This window comes from Panthera leo, chromosome F2 (assembly GCF_018350215.1).
Source record: "Panthera leo isolate Ple1 chromosome F2, P.leo_Ple1_pat1.1, whole genome shotgun sequence".
In the NCBI taxonomy this organism is placed as follows: Eukaryota; Metazoa; Chordata; class Mammalia; order Carnivora; family Felidae; genus Panthera; species Panthera leo.
The window spans coordinates 14,267,355-14,286,340 of NC_056695.1; the positions used below are offsets into that span (position 1 = coordinate 14,267,355).

The 18,986-nt window shown below is 36.7% G+C and overlaps 1 protein-coding gene and 1 long non-coding RNA gene across 10 annotated transcripts in view; one reads left to right on the forward strand and one right to left on the reverse strand.

The window, feature by feature from the left end:
* Positions 1-10,430, forward strand: part of YTHDF3 (YTH N6-methyladenosine RNA binding protein 3) — a 39,934-nt gene extending 29,504 nt beyond the window's left edge. For 8 of the 9 annotated variants that reach the window (XM_042923160.1, XM_042923156.1, XM_042923152.1 and 5 more), the window contains one exon: positions 7,331-10,430. Coding sequence is in view for 1 of the 9 variants with exons in the window: in XM_042923157.1 (XP_042779091.1) it covers positions 7,331-7,354 (24 nt within the window). In the remaining 8 variants the exon portion in view is untranslated. The remainder of the gene's footprint in view (positions 1-7,330) is intronic. The other variant, XR_006198079.1, reaches the window with a different exon arrangement.
* Positions 10,431-16,971: 6,541 nt separating this feature from the next.
* Positions 16,972-18,685, reverse strand: LOC122211085. The gene is made up of 3 exons (XR_006198486.1): positions 18,235-18,685; positions 17,604-17,773; positions 16,972-17,377 (listed from the first exon to the last, which is right to left on the reverse strand). It is a non-coding gene; the product is annotated as an uncharacterized LOC122211085 (long non-coding RNA).
* Positions 18,686-18,986: the final 301 nt, after the last annotated feature.

Consider the following 18,986-nt stretch of genomic DNA (forward strand, 5'->3'; position numbering starts at 1 on the left):
ACAGTACAGAATTGATCTATTTCCTTTACATTTTTTGTGTTTTGCTTTCTTACTGCAAAATGATCGATCATGTTTTTGGGACAGTGCAGGTCAGAAGCTTATCTCAGTATTAAAATACTTTTATGGATCTGGACAAATGTACAGGCTTTTGAACAGCTGGGGCTTTTATCCATCTGTTATTGCCCTTGTTCTACTCTCTAGTGTGAAATTTTTCAGTTGTGTAAACCAGTCTGAGTAGATTTTAACTCTGGTAAATAATTAATTTTCCTTCTGAAGAATTGAATCTATTACATATTTTAACTACAGTCATTGTACATCTAAAATCTTGTCTTTTTTTGGAACGTGTCCCTCTTTTTTATTTAAGTCTGATAATTCACTGGTTTTAACTTTGGGGCAGAATTTAACCCTCTCGTAAACAATAAAAAGAGAAGCTGGGCAACCATTAAAATCAACAGTACTCTGTGGAATATCTATGTATTTCATATTACCGCACCAATATGATACTTAATGTATTTGGGAGTTGTGTTTTTCTAACTTCTCACTCTGATTTTTTAAACACTTATTTGGAAGTAATTTTTAGATTTACAGAAATGTTACAGAGATAATATAGGATGTTTCTCTGTATGTAGTTTCTCCTAATATTTGACATGTTACATAATCATAGTATGTTTATCCAAACATATGTTTTTCCAGATTTCCCCACTTTTCCCACTTTTTCTGTTCAAGATCTGGAAAACCAGTTTTGTATTCAGTTTTTATGTCTCCTTAATCTTCTCTAAGCTGTGACAGTTTCTGTGTCTTTCATGGCTTTAACACTTTTGAAGACGTTACTGGTCAGGTGTTTTATAAGGTGTCTTTCAATGTTGGTTTGCCTAATGCTTTGCCATGATTAGACTGAGTTTATGGGAAGAGTACTACGTAAGTGATACGTCCTTCTCATCTGATCGTATGTAACTTACTGTGATATTAATTTTGATTGCTTGGTTAAGGTTGTATCTGCTAGGTTTCTCTAATGTAAATGTCCCTTTTCTCCTTTTGCATACGGTGTTCTTAGAAGCAAGTCAGTATGTCTAGCCCCACACTTTATTTTTTTAATTTAAATTTTAGTTAACATACAGTGCAGTATTGGTTTCAGGAGTAGAATTAACGTGATTCCTCACTTATATACAACACACAGTGCTCATCACAGGTGCCCTCCTTAATGCCCATCGTCCATCTAGCCATCTCCCACCTACCTACCTTCATCAACCCTTAGTTGTTCTTTATAGTTAAGAGTCTCTTGTTTGTTTACTGCTCTTCTCTTTCCCCCCTCCTTCCCATATGTTCATCGGTTTTATTTTTTAAATTCCACATAAGAGTGAAATCATATCTTTGTCTTTCTTTGACTTATTTTGCTTACCATAATACATTCTAGTTCCATGTAGAATGTACATGTACAAAATGTACAAAAATTTTATTTTTTGATGACTAATATCCCATTGTGTGTGTGTGTGTGTGTGTGTGACATCTTTATCTGTTCATCAGTTGATGGACATTTGCAGTCCACACTTTAAAGAAGGAAAAACAAGCTCCACCTCATGCAGGAAAGAGTATTAAAGAATTCGTGAAATTTTTTATTTATTCAGCTCTTGTGTTTGTTCTTTTTCTTAACTTCTAGAATATTCCTTTTGTCTTAGATTCCTACAGTTCTCTAATTTTTTTTTTCTTTGTGATTTCCAGCTCTTTTTTTCTGATTTGTAATTTGAGATATTTCTTAGACTTAATACTCTACTTTCTAAATGAGGCTGTGACCATTTTCCCCTTTAATTCATCTACTGAAATATTCAGTTTGAAAATTAGATTTTTAACGTAAACAAAGGTGTTTGTCTTTTTGCATTTGGGTCTCAAGTGCCTGCCTGCTTTTTCTTTTTTTTTCCTTCCAGGTATTCACTCGTTCCTTTTGCAGTTCTGTGTTACTCTACTTGTGTTCCTAGTGCTTTTTCGCATTTACTTTTTGGATGGTGTGGCGTCTTAGATACACATTTACTTTTTCCCTTGTGGCTTTTTTAACCTCAGGTCTGGTTACTGAAATATTGCTTATAGTGATAAACCTACCAGTGATTAAAAGGAAGTAAGTCATTTATCTCTAAGGTATAAAGGCAAGCTGTTGGCCTCTCTCAGAAAACTGAAGAAAATTTTGTTTTCAAGCTGTTTCCTAGGTAGAGAAGTCTTAGCTCATCTGTGAAACTCATGGTTTAACAAAAAGACATGGGTTGGCAAGTAAACTTCTTCCTGGAGCTCATCTCCACATGCCAACTTGTGGATCTTGACCTTAGGATCGTATGTTGGTCTCCAGTGTCTACTCACTTCAAGGTGGGGAAGAAGCCCTATACCAGACTCAAAAGCCCTCTAATCTCTGAATCTGCCTGTTTGAGGCCTAGCTCTGTTAATGGAAAAGGAGAGGAGAAGCCGTTCCTCTACAACTTATTTTTTGAATTGTCAATCATTAAAAATAAAAATTCTGTGAGTCACTTTGGGATTGTGTCCTAAAGAGTGTATATGTTTAAGTGCCTTCTTCTGAACTATCACTAAAGACATAGTCCTGTAGGTGTACTGGACCATGGCTTCCTTTGAATGATTTGGGTTTCCTTTCTCCCTCTATCCAGCTATCACTGATAGCTCGGCATCACTTAGCCTCATTTTTCTAGTGGTCTATGGCTGATAGCATGCCCATAGATATCTCATTATATTCAAGTATTTGTTTAATATTAACAGTGACAGGTGCAGTTCTAGATCTTGTTAATGTAAATGTGGTTGTTTTGTTTTGTTGTCTTAAAGCCGAGGTGGTGTTGACCATATTCAGGAAGACCTGAGTTTTGTTGGTGAAATTTTTTCCATGCTAAGGACTTCCAAATTTGTATACCCACCCTGGACCTTTCCTCTTATCTCCAAACTCATGTATCCAGTTGCCTGTTTGACATCTTCTCACAGTTGTCTAATAAGCATCTTAAATTTAATATAACGCTGTTTGCCTGCCCCAAACCTTCTCTATCTCTGTATAGGGCACCACTGCCCTTCCAGTTGTTGAGGCCAACAATGCTGGACTCATTTGTGAAACTTCTCTTTCTCACTTCACGTCTAATCAGTCTATCAGTAAGTAACTTGTCGGCTCTGCTTTCAAAATGTATCTGGAATCCAAGGTCTTCACTAGCTCTGCATCTTCCAGCCCTGCCTAAGAGCTATTATCGTACTGGATTATTACTGTGCTAGCCTTTCTGGCTTTCCTGTTCTCACCTTTGCTCCCCTACAGTCTATTACCAGCAAAACAGCCCTTAGGAGATCCTCGGGAGACAGTTTTTTCATGCTTCTCCTGATACTGTTAGTATCAAAGTATTGCTAACCTCAAAATATGTCAGGAAATATTCCCCCTTTTTCTAGTCTCTGGAATAGTTGGTGTAAGTTTAGAGTTATCTGTTCTGGGACAGTTAATGAAATGCACATCTAAAACTATGTGAGCTTGGAGGCACCTGCCTGGCTCAGTCAGAAGAGCATGTGGCTCTTGATCTTGGGGTTGTGAGTTCAAGCCCCATGTTGGGGTGTAATTACACACACACACTTAACATGTGAGACTGGTGGGTTTTTTTGGGGGTGGATTTTTAATTGTTGATTAAAGTCCTTTATTACAAGTCTCTTCAGGTTTTCTACTTATTCTTGAGTTTAGTTTGGTAAATTGTATGTATATAAATTGTACTTTTAGGAGGTTGTTTTGTCTTAAGCCTTTTTTTCATATTGGCATTAATGATATTTTTATTTTTTAGTTGTATCAGTCTTTTGCTATTAATGTATCTTCTTTTTAAATCAGTCTTTCCAGAGATTTTTTCTCTTGGTAGTTTTTTTTTCTCCCAAACACTAATAGATTTCCCCCTCCAAACACCCAATTTTTATTCTCTGGTTCTCTTTATTCTTGTTTTCTGTTTCATTATTTTCTGCTGCTATCCTATTTTATTCCTTCTACTTTTGGGGGCTTATTACTCATTTCCTAACAGATTGAGTTGGATGATGAGCTCATTACTTTTCAGACTTTCTCTTTTTTTTAAAGTTCTACATGTGTAAATTTCTAAGTGTTTGTTGGGACTTAGACTAAGCATTTTCATTATTGTACTCATGTAAAAATTTTTGAATTTCCATCATGATTTTTTTTGGAGATTTTTTAGAAGTTGTTTTAGAATTTCCAGATGTGGTTAAGGTTTTTTGTTAATCTGTTTTGCTCCTAAAACTGATGTCAGAAAATGTGATGGTGCATGACATAGACCATGGTATTTATTGAGATTTGCTTTCTGGTCTAGCATGTAGTCCCCTTCTGTGGTTGTTCTATGTGTACCCTATAATTGGTTTGGTTTTCTGTAGCATGTATATTCACTCTGTATTTTTACTAATATATGTGCTTTACCAGTTACTTAGAGAAATGTGTTGAATTCTCTTGCTATAATGACAAACCTGTCAAATTTTCTTTATAATTCTGACAACTTTTAATATATGTAAAGTTGTTTTTTTAGTTTAATGTTATTGCAGCTTATTTTAAAAATATCTGTTATTTAGTATCGAGTGACCGTTTTGTCTCCCAACAGTGGTTTTTGCCTTCAAATGAGTTTTGTCTGGTACTAATATAGTTGTATCAGTCTTTATTTGGTTTGTGTTGTCATATGTCTTTTCATTACTTTTAACTTTGTGACCTTATGTTTTAGGTTGTTTTCTTGTAAATCATATATAACTGGATTTTTGAAAAATCTGAACTGTTATTTATATTTTCATTGAAGAACAGAGTTTTTGATGCTTGATTATAAATGTATATTTCTGCTGTCTTAGTTTGTACTTTCTAATTAAATCTAGTTCATTCAGGCTCTCCCCTCAACCCTTCTGTCCTGTTGTATTGATGTATGTGGTTTTTTTTTTTTTTTTATTTTCCTCTTTTCCTGGCCACTGAGTTAGAAGTTACGCATTACATACATAGCTATCTTGTAATACGTATGTAATTTGTATATATTAAATTTGATTCAGCTAAAGTGCATAGTTGATTACAGTTGAAACTGAAATAGTATCTCTGACTTCTATTTTAAATAACACACAATCCTTATTGCTATAGCTGATCATCTCCCTTGAATTAAATTTCCCTTTGTCTAACTTATCCTTAAATAGTGACTTTTTTTTTTTTTTTTCTGTAGTTTGAAGGTTCTTCATGGAGTTGATAAATTTCTGTAGTTTTTATATCTGGCTAATCAAAGCAGGCTTCAGAATTTTTCACACAAATCTATTTGTTTTCTTTAGTTTAGAACTGAACTTTATGATTAGGCTGTTTTTTATTTATTTTATTTTTTTAATGTTTTATTTATTTTTGAGAGAGAGAGAAAAAGCAAGCGAGCAAGCAGGTGAGGGGCAGAGAGAGAGGGAGACACAGAATCTCAAACAGGCTCCAGGCTCTGAGCTGTCAGCACAGAGTCCGATGTGGGGCTCGAACTCAGGAACTGTGAGATCATGACCTGAGCCGAAGTTGGACACTTAACCGACTGAGCCACCCAGGCGCCCCAATTAGGATGTTTTTTAAAAAGCTTTAGGGATTGTATACAATCAGACGACACTTCCTGGTACCATATTCTCTTTTTTTGTCCCTTTTTTTTTCTTCATATTGTTGGATTTAGCTAGCTCTGTGCTTTCGTTTTGTTTTATTTAATTACTTTATTTATTTTTAACATTTTTATTTATTTTTGAGAGACAGAAACAGAGTGAGAGCAGGGGAGGGGCAGAGAGAGAGGCAGGCTGCAAGCTCTGAGCTGTCAGCACAGAGCCTGAGCAGAGCTCGAACCCACGACTCGTGAGATCATGACCTGAGCCAAAGTTGGACGCTTAACTGACTGAGCCACCCAGGCACCCCAAGTTTTATTTACTTTTAGAATATCCCACTGGAAATGTGTGTATGAAATGATTTTATTTGTAGTTACCATACAGGAGGGCATTTATTTTATTAGCTTTCTGTATGAAATACTGTTATTTAAGTTCTAGAAATATATTAAAGTCAAAAAGAAAGGAATTTAGTAACAGATAACTTACAGAGTTCTCTTTGGAATTTAAAATACAGTTTTCTGATGGTGTCACAGGATTGGAAACTAATTGACCATTTGCCAAGAATATTCATATTTATTATAGAGCATGTATTACTCATGGAAAATAAAATGGGAGTAGTGAAAACAAAAAAGTTTTATAATGTGTTTAAACACAGGTCTTTTTCACAGTGTGTTCTCTGGACCAGCAGTGTCTGGATCACCTGTGAACCTGTTAGAACTACAAACTCGTAGGTTCAGCTTCACACATTAGGGGCCCAGTAGTCTGTTTCCAGAAGTTTTACAGATTATTCTAATGCTAAAATTCGAGAACTGAGTTACAAGGTGGTGCAAACTACATGATGCGTACATTTAACAGGCATGCACAATGCCAGTCATTCTTTATTTCACAGACAGAAGTACTGCAGATATATATTGGGATAGTAAACAAAATGAAAATATAACGCAGTTTAACTTTTGTTCAAGGGATTTCCAACTTCTTAACGGAATTAATAATGATGATTAATAAATATTAAGATTTCTAGGGGCTCCTGGGTGACTCAGTCGGTTAAGCATCTGACTTCAGCTTAGATCATGATCTCACGGTCCGTGAGTTCGAGCCCTGCGTCGGGTTCTGTGCTGACAGCTCGGAGCCTGGAGCCTGCTTCAGATTCTGTGTCTCCTCCCTCTCTCTGACCCTCCCCCGTTCATGCTCTGTCTTTCTCTGTCTCAAAAATAAATAAACGTTAAAAAAAAAAAAAAAAGATTTCTTGATATGAAAAAGTACAATATGATGAATATGAGAATATGATATAGAGGAAGTTTGTGAATCAAGGTATTTTTTAATTAACACTAAATTCTTAATTTAATCCAATTTTAGTGCATTTTAATGCATCTCTTTTCCTCATAACCCTACCTAGCCAATAGTTCAAATTGCCACAGAGGCCTTTTAGGCCTTAATACCTCACCATTAAAAACTCAATGAAAAGGCTAGAAAGATGTTCATATTCTCACCTTAAAATCTCACGGGAAAGTAGGGCGTGGAGAAGGTCATGCTGTCTTGATATAGGTCTTCTGTTTGAAATTCTTTGTTTTAAAATGTTTTGTGGTAATCCTCCCTCAATAGTATGCATAGGTAGTAAATCTTTTTTAATTACTCAAATTAGTATTTGCATAACTTTTTATTATAGTACAAATAATTTCAGTCTTTAAATAATGATAGTATTTTATTAAAATTCTCTGTGCTTTTCTTTCAGGAGAGAAATAGAAACAAACAATAACCGTATGAAGATGTCCTGTTAGAATTACAACACTAATGATGTAGACTCTGGAAATGCCTAATAAGTCAAAGAAGACGTTATTAAAGCTTTTTTTCTGCTTAAGGTGACATCTTTGAACTCTAACACAGAATTGACTCTTCTTGTAATGGTTTTCATCAGCGCATCTGCCCTTATACTCTCACCAAACACACTTGAGAACTGTAACTTCGTCAAGCACTTTCTGTCCTGAAGCTTTTACCAGTATCTGCTGTCTTTTGTAATTATGCATCCTAGCTAAGGCACAGAAGACTGAATGAATGCAAGGATTCATTAACTCTTTGAATTTGTTAAATACTAACAGTTAACCATTAGAAGTGGTTCAATGATGTAAGAGTCACACTGCTTCAACTTTTTCTTTGTTGTAGTTTTTAAATTGTCAATTTTTAGCTATTTGACAGATTAAAAGCAAAATAATCATGCCATATTTAGTCCTGGAGTTCAAGTCTAAATGTTTATGTGAAAAATTATTGTAGTAAACTTTTAATATGGCAAAGCAACCTTAAGCTCTATTTTAGCCAAATGAATCATAATCTGAAATTATATTAGAACATTTCCCTTGTCTTCAAACCGTTTGGTGTAACAGAATATTGATATGCAGCTGGGTGGACTTCACCAGTTAATGCACATTCTTCTCCCCTCCTTCCCCCAATAATATGTATACTGAAAAATGTGCATTTGTCTGAGGAATTATTTTGTTTGCTACCACTTAATGAATCTCAAAATTTTGAGTAAATGTACCTCAGTCTAATCAGACTTTTTATGACCTTTATAACTACATTTAAAACCCTTAATTCCTATTTCTGGGTGTTTGCGAGCCTGATTGCGATCATGAAGTAAAAATTTATTATTCTAGGTATTCACTAGCTAAATAAACAATAGTTCTTGTTTAGCAAGCATATACTGTTCCTCAACTCTTTTCTCCAGCTTTTGCAGTGTCCTGGCATCCTTAAAATACTTGGAAAATATGGCCTTGATCCATGGATTAAATCAGTATCTAAGTGAATGTGTTGATGTTTTATTGATCAGATCTATATAAATGGGAATACAGCATATATCTGGGTATTCTTATAGTTATCTTTTTAACATCTTATTTTTTTCATTAATTACATATCAACATTAATTTTGTAACTTGAAACAAATTGATTTTGTACAATTAAACGTGTCAAGCATCTGTATTAACTGATTTGATGGCATAAGGTTATGAAGATAATGTACTGCCCCTTATATTACTGTTCCAAAAGGAGGAAACTATGTAGAAAGATACATTAAGGGTGAAAATAGCAATATAGTAGATTTGAATACCTTGATGTTTTGCATTACTCCATTTATGTTTACATCATGTTTAGAAATGTGTTCATTTACAGTGGTCTTTGGTCACTTCAGTTCAAAAATCTAGTGACAGATACTTCTTTGAGGCTTTCATTTATATAATTTTTTTGTACAATGTTTTCTTAAAGGTACAAATACTGTATTCAAGTGAAAAAAATACAGTATTTGTAGATAATCGTAGCTACTTCACAGTTCTTTCGTAGTCCCAGTGTAGTTATATCAGTGTTTACTGAAGGGAACATCAAAATATTAGTGGTATGTTACAGAATAAAAGACTTTCTTAAAGGAAAATTGCACCTATTTTACCTTTTTAAGAGTAAGCCATGAAATCTCGTAACACGTCTCTTAACTATTTATACTGAAAATTGGCATTTGGGTATAGTCACCACAGCAATGTTCTGTATCCCTAAGATTATATAGATAGGACGTGTCAAAGCTGACTGTTGTCACTCTGGAGGTCCTATTAGACAAAACTGTAAAGGGGTGACCTTGTAGAAAGGGTCTGAGTCCTCTCTCTGAGGTTCTCTTTTTCTTGGTGCTTTATTAGCAACTCTGAATATTTTTATAAAACTAGTTACATTATAAGTGGATTCAAACTTGTTTAATTTACATTAGGTTTCTATGTAAGAAGTGTCACTCACTCAGCGAGCAGGCTGATTGCAGTAGCAGACGCAGCTGTCAGATGTAATCGAGGAGTCTATTCAAGGTGAGGAGTACATCCCAGTGCCTTTAACCTGGATTTCTAATACGAAGTGAAATGGGTGCAGCGTTCCTTTGGAAAAACAACAACAACAACAACAACAACACTTTTGTCTTTTCAAAATTGGTAATTGTTTTCTTCAGAGCACCTACCTTCTCTTCCTCCTTGGTCTGTCAGTGGATGGCAAAAAGGTTTTTCTCTGAATGACATGATCACAGATTGTCTCAATAGCACAACTAACTATTTCTTAACTGTAGGGACCAAAAGGGAGAGAACCTGGGCTCTGCAGCAGGAGACACATCATCAAATGTTTGAATAATCACAAATTAAGACATTATTGGCCCAGTCAGTTTCTTGCTTCCGATTTTTCCAAAATCTGGTTTGAATGTTTCTTATTAAAGTTATCTTACGTGGGTATTTTATTTTGAAAGGTATTATAGTTTGTATATTTAACAGTAAGGGGGAAAATGTAACCAAAATTAGTATTCTTTCTCTATACATATTGGTACTTGAAGATTCCTTTCAGAAGAAACCCCAGCCTTTTCCTAATTTCAATACTTAATTCCTCATTTTAACTCGAGTGATCTTTCTAATTCAAAAGCTGTGTTCTTTTTGAATACCATGCATGGGGGTTAAGCTGATGTTAAAACAGTTTGCAATAAAAAAGAATCAGCTTAAGTCATTTAATCATTTCAAGTGCATTCTGCATCCTATAAAAATAAGTTTGAGAAATTAAGAGAATTGTGTTTTCATTAAGTTTTGCATATCTTTTGTTATGCCATGTAAATTCCCTTCTTTTTCGTATGATTAAAGAAAGGTTATGATAAAATGATTAGTTCATTTACATTCACTTGTAGCAATTACATGAGAATTTGAATTTTGTCGTGTTTGGGTTTGTTCATTCCTGTGAATGATGGTACAGTTAGGTGAGATTTTCTGTTATGGTACCCAAACTCACCATTTGGTCCTCTTTAATCTTTGAGGGTTTCAATAAAAATTGTTCACTCATATCTGTGTTTTTTCCATTTTATCTTCAAAAATATATATTGCTTGCCAGAAAACAACATTTTTGTCCGTCCTATTGTGGGTTTCCTGATTGACACGTCTCTCGAGTACAAGTGGATTGTATCACTCGTTTTAGTTGGCCATTTAAATTAAGTGGGGGAATTAGAGAGAGGGTAACAGTTTATCCTAATCTTGATCTGCTCCAGTGAGCTTATTGAATTACATGCTCTTAGTACTAAACTTAGAGCAAAAGAGAAAGAGGCCTATTTGTTTTCAGGTAATGGGAGCAAGTAGTGGTACCACCTGTCTAATAACCCTAATCCCCCATCCTTGGTTCCAAGGAATGCTTTTCTAACAGTCTGCGTGTTATCCTTTGGGATGGATAGAGCTTGTGTAGATACGATCTGTGATGAATGTGGATGGTGCATTGATTATTGGCCGGGCTCTTTATCTAAGGTACTTGTCCTGATGGGGGAAACCAAAGAGTTTAGTTTTGTGCTGTTAAAACTTTCCAGATGCACTGTTGGCCTGTGAAGAGGGCACAATTTTACGGAATCCCCAGGTGTCCCACACTGTGGCATCATTTGGAACCTCCTTTTTACCAGTCATTTCCTAAAGGGAGCGTTGGCATTTCATCAGCATATTTATATTCGAGGCTACTCGTTTGTTGTTGGGACCCTAATTCTTACCAGCCTGGCTTTATCTTGCTTAGTGATACTAGATTTTGTAAGTCTAGTTTAGAAACTAAAATATCCTGTTTGGGTTTTTTTTAAGTTTATTTATTTTGAGACAGAGAGCGTGAGCAGTGAAGGGTAGAGAGAGAGGGAGAGCGGGAGAATACCAAGCAGTCTCCACACTGTCAGCGCAAATCCCGATGTGGGGCTTGCACTCACAAACTGTGAGGTCATGACCTGAGCAGAAACCAAGAGTCAGACTCTTACCCAGCTGAGCCACCCAGGCACCCTGGAACCCAAATATTCTTGCAGTCAGAAGTTAACTGGCCAACTCAAAGTCACTAGCTTTCTAATTACAGTACTTGGTGATAGCATAATCTTGAGGTGTATTCTTTTCTCATTCCTCTTGGTGCAGTAGTGAGAAGTAGAACTAATATCACCTACGTGTGGTAGTGGCAGTTTAAATACAGTTTATGTATACTGCACTAAGTTCAGAATCTGTCTACTCTATAATTTGAGTTACCGTTTGGGACTAAATATAAACTATTTTTGTAAAACAATATGCAAGGAAGATGTACGTGTGGAGTTCATAACACTGATGAGTTCCCCATCCCTTCCTGCCACCCCACTTGCCTATCCAAATACTCCTCCCCACCCCCTTACATAGAACACACGTAGGGATGTAGATAGTTGAGTGTCATTTTAAAACATTGGATATATCTGACCCCTCTGTAATCAGAATGGAATTAATCCTATAAGGGAATGTCTTAGAATTGGAAGTTGAAAGAAAGACCAGACTTCAAGTTATTTCTAACTGGTAGATTGACCCTGAGCGAATCATTTCCTTCTTTTAGTGCACTTACCAGGAGATTGGTATAGAATACGTCTAAGGTTCTTGGCAGTTCTGAAGTTTTGTGATTTATGATGCAAATAGCTTTGTAGACTATGACCTATTCTAGCAATGGTGAATGTTTGGTCTTTAGAAACTAAGTTTGGATACCAATATAATTTTTAAAAAAAATAGTTTTATTTACAGAATATAAATAATGAACGCCTCAATTAGATTTTATACATTGTGTGTATGACTACTACTTTCCTTCAATGATTTTTGAAGTTCTTTGGTACAAAATCCTCATCTTTTCCATAGTATTGATAAAAAGAGACAAGAGACTATGTGTTCCAAAGAAATCCAAGTTTTTTGGTTTTTTTTTTTCCTCTTCATTATCCTGTCATTGTATATTATCCTTATGGGTGTTTTTTAAATAAAAATATGCTTTATATTTTTAAAATAGTTTTACAGAAAAATTGGGAAGACAGCACAGAGTTCCCATACACCCTGCAGCCAGCTTTCCCTATTAACATCTTACATTAGTGTGGTACATTTGTTACAATTCATAGACCAGCATTGATACATTATCATCATACTTTTTTCCAAATTTTTAAAGTTTTATCAAATGTCCATTGTTTAGTCCAGGCTGCCATCAAGGATAGCGCATTACTTTTAGTTGCTATGTCTGCTTAGCTTCTTCTTGGCTGTGGTAGTTTCTCAGACTTGTTTTTGATGATCTTGACACTATTGAGTACAGGTCAGATTTTGTAGAGTGCCCCTCTGGAATTTATTTTGTGATCTTAGGATTAGGTCGAGGTTATGGGTTTTGGGGAGGAAAACCCCATAGGGAAATTGCCATTTCCATCCCATATCAAAGAGGCATAGCCCCAACATAGGCTTGTTGATGTTGACCTTGGTCACCTGGCCAAGGTAGTGTTGGGTTTATCCATTGCAAAGTCACTCTTTTTCCTCCTTTCTGTACTCCTTGGAAAGAATCACAGTCCACCTTTGAGTGGGTAGTTGTGCTCCCTCTTCTCCATGTGTTTTTGAAGAGAAACATGAGAATGTGTTTATTACTGTTTAGCCTCATCCCAGCAGGCTGTGTCAATACATTTTCTTTTTTGCTTGTATCTTTTTAGAACTCTTTTTTCCCCACTTTCCCCTTCCGCTTTTTTCAACAGAACAGTTGCATATTGGAGGAATCTAATGGAGACTCCTACCTGCTCTAAGTTCTAAATGTGTATGTAAGATGATTTTTAACAAGGGGATTGAAGATGTATTAATAAAGGAGATTTAGATGATGGCAAGATATCTTGGTCTTACATGTATAGAATGGATGGTCATTCATCCATTCAGTAAGAATGGATGGTCATTCAGATTTGGCTGGGCTGAAAGCCCCGAGTTGGGAGCTAAACGGTTACGGTTACAGTGGTTCTTTCCTTTAAAAAGGAAGGGTGATTTAAATAGCTTGGCATCTGTTTTTTGATGGAATTCTTTTGAGATACTTTGTTGTTTTTTTTTTAAAAAAACGTTTATTTATTTCTGGGAAAGAGCACAAGCGGGGGAGGAGCAGAGAAAGAGGGAGACACAGAATCCAAAGCAGGTGCCAGGCTCTGAGCTGTCAGCACAGAACCCAGCATGGGACTCAAACCCATGAACTGTGAGATCATGACTTGAGCCAAAGTCGGTTGCTTAACCAACTGAGCCACCCAGGTGCCCTTGAGATACTTCTGAGGCTGCTGCATCATATTCTGGCGAAGAGCATGGACTTTGGAGGCCTGCAGACCTGTCCTTGAATCCTGGGTCCACTAAATTAGATCCAAGCCTAGATTTTCCTCATCAATTAAAAAATTAAAAATAAAGAAAACATAGATCCTATTTCAGGAGGATTAAATGAAGTAACATTCAAAAAATGTTTAGCACAATCCCTGGGCCTGTGGCGAGGCTTCAAATGTTACCAGTTCTATGCTCTTTTATTTGTTGGGGAGAATTTAGAATTTACTGATTGTCATTGAAGATTTCTCAGGGGTAATCTTCACTACTTACAAGCAGCTTAAAGGTGGTAGAAAGCTGATTACTTTTCAATTCATACTGTTATACCATTGAGATCCTGAGAGCAGTCACTTCCTGAATAAAAGCTTAAATTATCATTTATACTCCTTAAGTCAACTCTTGGTTTCCAGTTTTCAGTGACTTGTCAGTTACGCTTTTTCTAAATAAGTAAGATGTAACAACATAGAGTTAGTTTATCTGGCTAGTGCTCAGCCGTGGGCAGAGCCAAAGGCAGATGAGGCCAAAAGGAAAGCAAATACGAGAACAATAGCATGAGAACAGCTATAAACAATAGAAGAAAAATGAAGCCAAAGATGAAAATTATATCCTAAGAAGAAATTTTTTGCTTTGTTACAAATGGTCCTTGATATTGATACCATTTAAGTATATTAGTATCAAGCGCCAAGCTACTAAATTTAGCAGTGAGTTTGATGTCCTTTCTTGAAGGGAACATAATCCGTGGATTGTGAGTACAGTGCCTCCCGAGGGGTCTCCACTCCACTCTCTACTCTTGAAGGATTTTGTGCAAGTGCCAGTTTTTATAGAGTGCTAGAACAGGCAACGCAGAAACGGGTCATGACTGGTTAGCAGCTCCTGTTTTCTCGGGTAAGGTGAGCTAGCTAAGAAGGTGACTTGGAGGCTTGTGATTGGTGTGTGTTAGGTTTCCTTGCAGGTTGTTTAAGGTTAAGTGCAGGCTGATGTAGGTTTAGTTTTGAGACAGCCTGGCCACTGGGGGCAGCCTCCATTTTGTGGGGGCCAAGGTACAAATTGCCTTTATCATTAGTAAGTAGTAGCTTCATTATGCATGAAGCTGTTCATTATGCATGAACAGGTCAGAACGCGAACACCAATGTGGATGCGTTACTTCCGTGTTTCATCAACGGTATGGTGCAGTTTGGAAGTAAGAGGTATTTTGACATCCATGAAATAAGATGGCAGTTTTAACTCTTCAAGAAAGATTATGTCTTGAGGTAAAAAGGTTACAAATAAAACTCAGTATTGTTGCATGCTAATAGTAAGACTGTTATCTCCAACTAATATACGAAGCTTATTCTTTCTGCTTGGGCTTGCTGTACAAACTGACTTTTGCATTCTTCTGTAAGGCACCCAGTGCTTGGACCACCCATAATACTCGCATCCCTGTTCCAGTTGTACCTGTTTCTTTTATTATGCAATTTAAATATGTAAACTGATTAAAAACAAAACAAAACAGCATGTGACTGAAAGAGTTGTTTCTATGAAAACTAAATTGACAGTTTGGAAATACCTGATAGAGGTGCCGTTGTCTAATTAGGTATAGATCAGAAAACTGTAAAAACTTGTCAGGAAAGTCAAAAATGTGGAAGTTTGCAAGTGGATTTTCAGTTCTCACTCCAGTGGGAAATCTTAGGCGATGCGTTAGAGGTAAAGGCATGGTTCATAGAAGAAACACATCAGGGAACTTGAATCAGAAAGTCTTGGACATATATAAAATAATCTGTGAATTAAAGTATACGTCTGTTTTAAATTAAAATGTTTGAAGTTTGTATCACTTCTTATGAATCCATTCCATTATTTAACACTTCGTTTTTAAGATTATAACCTAAATTACTCTTTTTTAAGTCCCAAAACTTGTTTCCCTCTACATTAAACAGGTTAACCATTTTCTGCTTGTGGTTGCATGTGTACATGTGTAATGATAAGCTGTTATGATATCTTTGCAAATAAATGTAATAAAGAAGTATTCATACCACTTAGAAAATATAATGTGCTAGCACTTACGTATGTGTTTCAAATATCTAAGCTGTAAGGAATGTTTCCCGTATGAAATGTGGGAGAGAAGAAATATACCCAGTAACAATGACTGGTGTCTACAATTACAGCCACTGAAACCGTGTCGAGTCTTGGGAGTTGCCTTGAGGAAATCTTTTCTCCTTTGGAAAGGCACATGTTTAATTTCTAAGAGCTTGTATAAACGGATGGTTTTCCCCCCATTTCTCTCTTTTAATAAGGCCAAAACCAAAAATGCCTAAGGAAGAGGAAGTCAGCCATTAAATAGTTATTTTGGAATTACGTAACCTAGGCTTTCCAGATACGCTTGTTTTTTCATTTTGTTTTTGTTTATCTTTTACTGCTTTCCAGGCAATATTTGAAACACATTAAAAACAAATGAAAAACCAATGGAATGATTTCCAATAGCACATATATAGTAGAAATAAACTCATTTGCATCTGTATTTATTTTCAAGTGGATTTAAATTTTTTTTTTAGTTTATTTTTTGAAAGAGAGGCAGAGCTCAACCGGGGGAGGGGCAGAGAGAGAGAGGGAGACAGAATCGGAAGCAGGCTCCAGTCTCTGAGCTGTCAGCACAGAGCCCGAGGTGGGGCTCGAACCCATGAAACTGCGAGATCATGACCTGAGCTGAAGTCAGCCACTTAACTGAACCATCCAGGCGCCCCTTCAACTGGATATTAAAAAGATTTTCCAGAAGACCCTTTGAACAGCTTTCTCAGGAAGGTTCAAATTTTAAAAAGACACATTAATACTAAGTTTTGTTCACATATAGGTACCTAGCTTCTCTTTTTTTAGTTGATGTTTATAGCTTGGTGAGGAAACCCTATTCCATTCACAATGAATTCCATTCACAATGAACTTACTCTATTTTCTTTTCTTTTTTTCTTTTCTTTATTTTTCTCTTTTTCCCTTTTCTTTCTTTCTTTCTTTCTTTCTTTCTTTCTTTCTTTCTTTCTTTCTTTCTTTCTTTCTTTCTTTCCTTCTTAGCAGAAATTGCCATTTTTTTATGTTTATTTTTGAGAGAGAGAGAAAGCACACACCAAAGCAGGTTCCACATTGACAGCAGAGAGCCCGATGTGGGGCTTGAACTGACAAGAGATCAGGACCTGAGCCACCCAGGTGCCCCAACTTACACTATTTTCAAGGAAAACCTCAGTTGTTTCATTATTGTAGATTTTTTTTTTTTTTACACCATTCAGGAATACTCCACAGGCCCACTATAGATACACAGACTATTTACTCCCTTAGAGTGGGTTTTTGAATGGTTTTGATACCTGACTACACTTCCCAGTACTTAATGGACACTCCTGATATATCAATAATACAACTGTCATCAGTAAGTGTCCTACCTGTAATACACAATCTTCATAATTTATAATAATAATACCAAGTTTATTAAAGGTTGGGCAGCGGTACTCAGTAGTCTCAGTACCCCATTACACACAAATAATTGAGGAACCCAAAGAGCTTTTGTTCATGTGGGTTCTATCTATATTTACCATACTGGAAGTTAAACATTTGAAAGCAACTTACTGTTTCATCTAAGAGCATCTGGGTTTTCATCTTTTTTGTGTTCAATCTTTGCAGTATCACTACGTAATCCTCTGGAAAACTGGACTGTGCTGTTACGAAAGAACGAAGGAGGAAAAGTCTTAGTATGATTATGAATATACATTTGGCATTGATGACTCCTTTGGGGAACTGCTCTACTGGAACACACTTTGCTGATGGTCTGGGGTGTTCATATTCCTCTGTGTAAACAGGTGTCCTTAACAAGGCCCGACAAATCACTTCTCAAGGAGTTGTATCTTGGCAACTTCCCAGCATCACACTCCCAGACCCCCTTACCTTCTTACAGACGTTCACCAGTCTTTTTCCTTCTTGATCTATGAACATAAAGTCAAGTACACATCTCAACATATTCATCACAAGGGATGTATTGATTCATAGCTTTTCGTCATCATTGAACTTTTCTCTTTAACTTCCTTTTTCCTCACCTTATCCGATAACTTCCTTGCCTATAACAGTAAGAACACGAATGGTTTAACACTAAAAATTAGTTTTGATTTGTGCCACAAAATTAGTTTTGCTATGTATCTGTAAGGAGTTTTTATGAGGATACTTGTATCTGAAAGGAAATGCTTGTCTTTATGCTTGGTCTTCCTTCCTTCCTTCCCTGCCCTAGCACCCGCTCCCCTCCATCCAGTCAGCATCCTCTCACTGCCTTTTTCTTCTGCTCTTTGTTCAGTGCCACGAATTGTACTTAATACGCTCCAGGCACAGCTCGTGGTAACCAGAGTAGGAGAAATTGCCAAGTAATCAGTGATTCCTCTCCTCCGCTTTCCTCAGTTGTATTTTCATTCCCGTTGTTAACCCGCCTGGGTTCTCGCTGGGGTCCCCACCTTCTTTCTGCCTTGTCACTCTGCTCCAGCCACACTGGCTTTCTTGTCCTCCCATAAAACTTAAGATTCATTCCTACCTTCGAGTTTTTCTGTCCTCCACCTGTGTTGGATATTTGCTTGCTTCTCTGCTAAAATAACTTTCAGAAAGTCTGTCCCTGATCGCCGTATCTGAAGTCGTTACTCTTGTCACTTTGCTCTCTTGCCTTCTGTGTTCTTCAAGAAACTTATCTAAAATTACTTGTGTATGGTCTTTGTTCTGTAAAGTGTGCCATTCACGAAGTTAGGGGACTTTGTCTTCCTTCCTGCCCTACACACTGCCTGCCATGTAAAGTGCTCAATAGCTGCTGGTTGAATGAGTCACTGACTCCTCCAAGCTGGTTCTTACATTGTGATGAACGCAACCATTGCCATCAGTGCTGCAATGGCGGTCTTCATTGCTTGGGAACCAGAAGGCAGCCTGTGAACACGTGAGGCACAGAGTAGGAAAAAGTTGGTGCTGCTGATTATTGCTCGAAAAGAAGCCACGTGACATAATTTTCCTTATCAAGGAGCAAGTTGACTGCCTCATAACATCCTCATTTACCTTTATTTTTTTTTAAGTTTATTTATTTATTTTGAGAGAGAGAGAAAGAGAGAGAGAGAGAGAGAGAGAATCCCAAGCAGGCCCCATGCTGTCAGCACAGATCCCAACGCGGGGCTTGAACTCATGAACCATGAGATCAGGACCTGAGCCAAAACCAAGAGTCAGTTGCTTAACCAACTGAGCCACCCAGGTGCCACTCCCTGACTTACCGTTAGTATTCTCTTTATGCTCCTTTGAAGTCTGCCT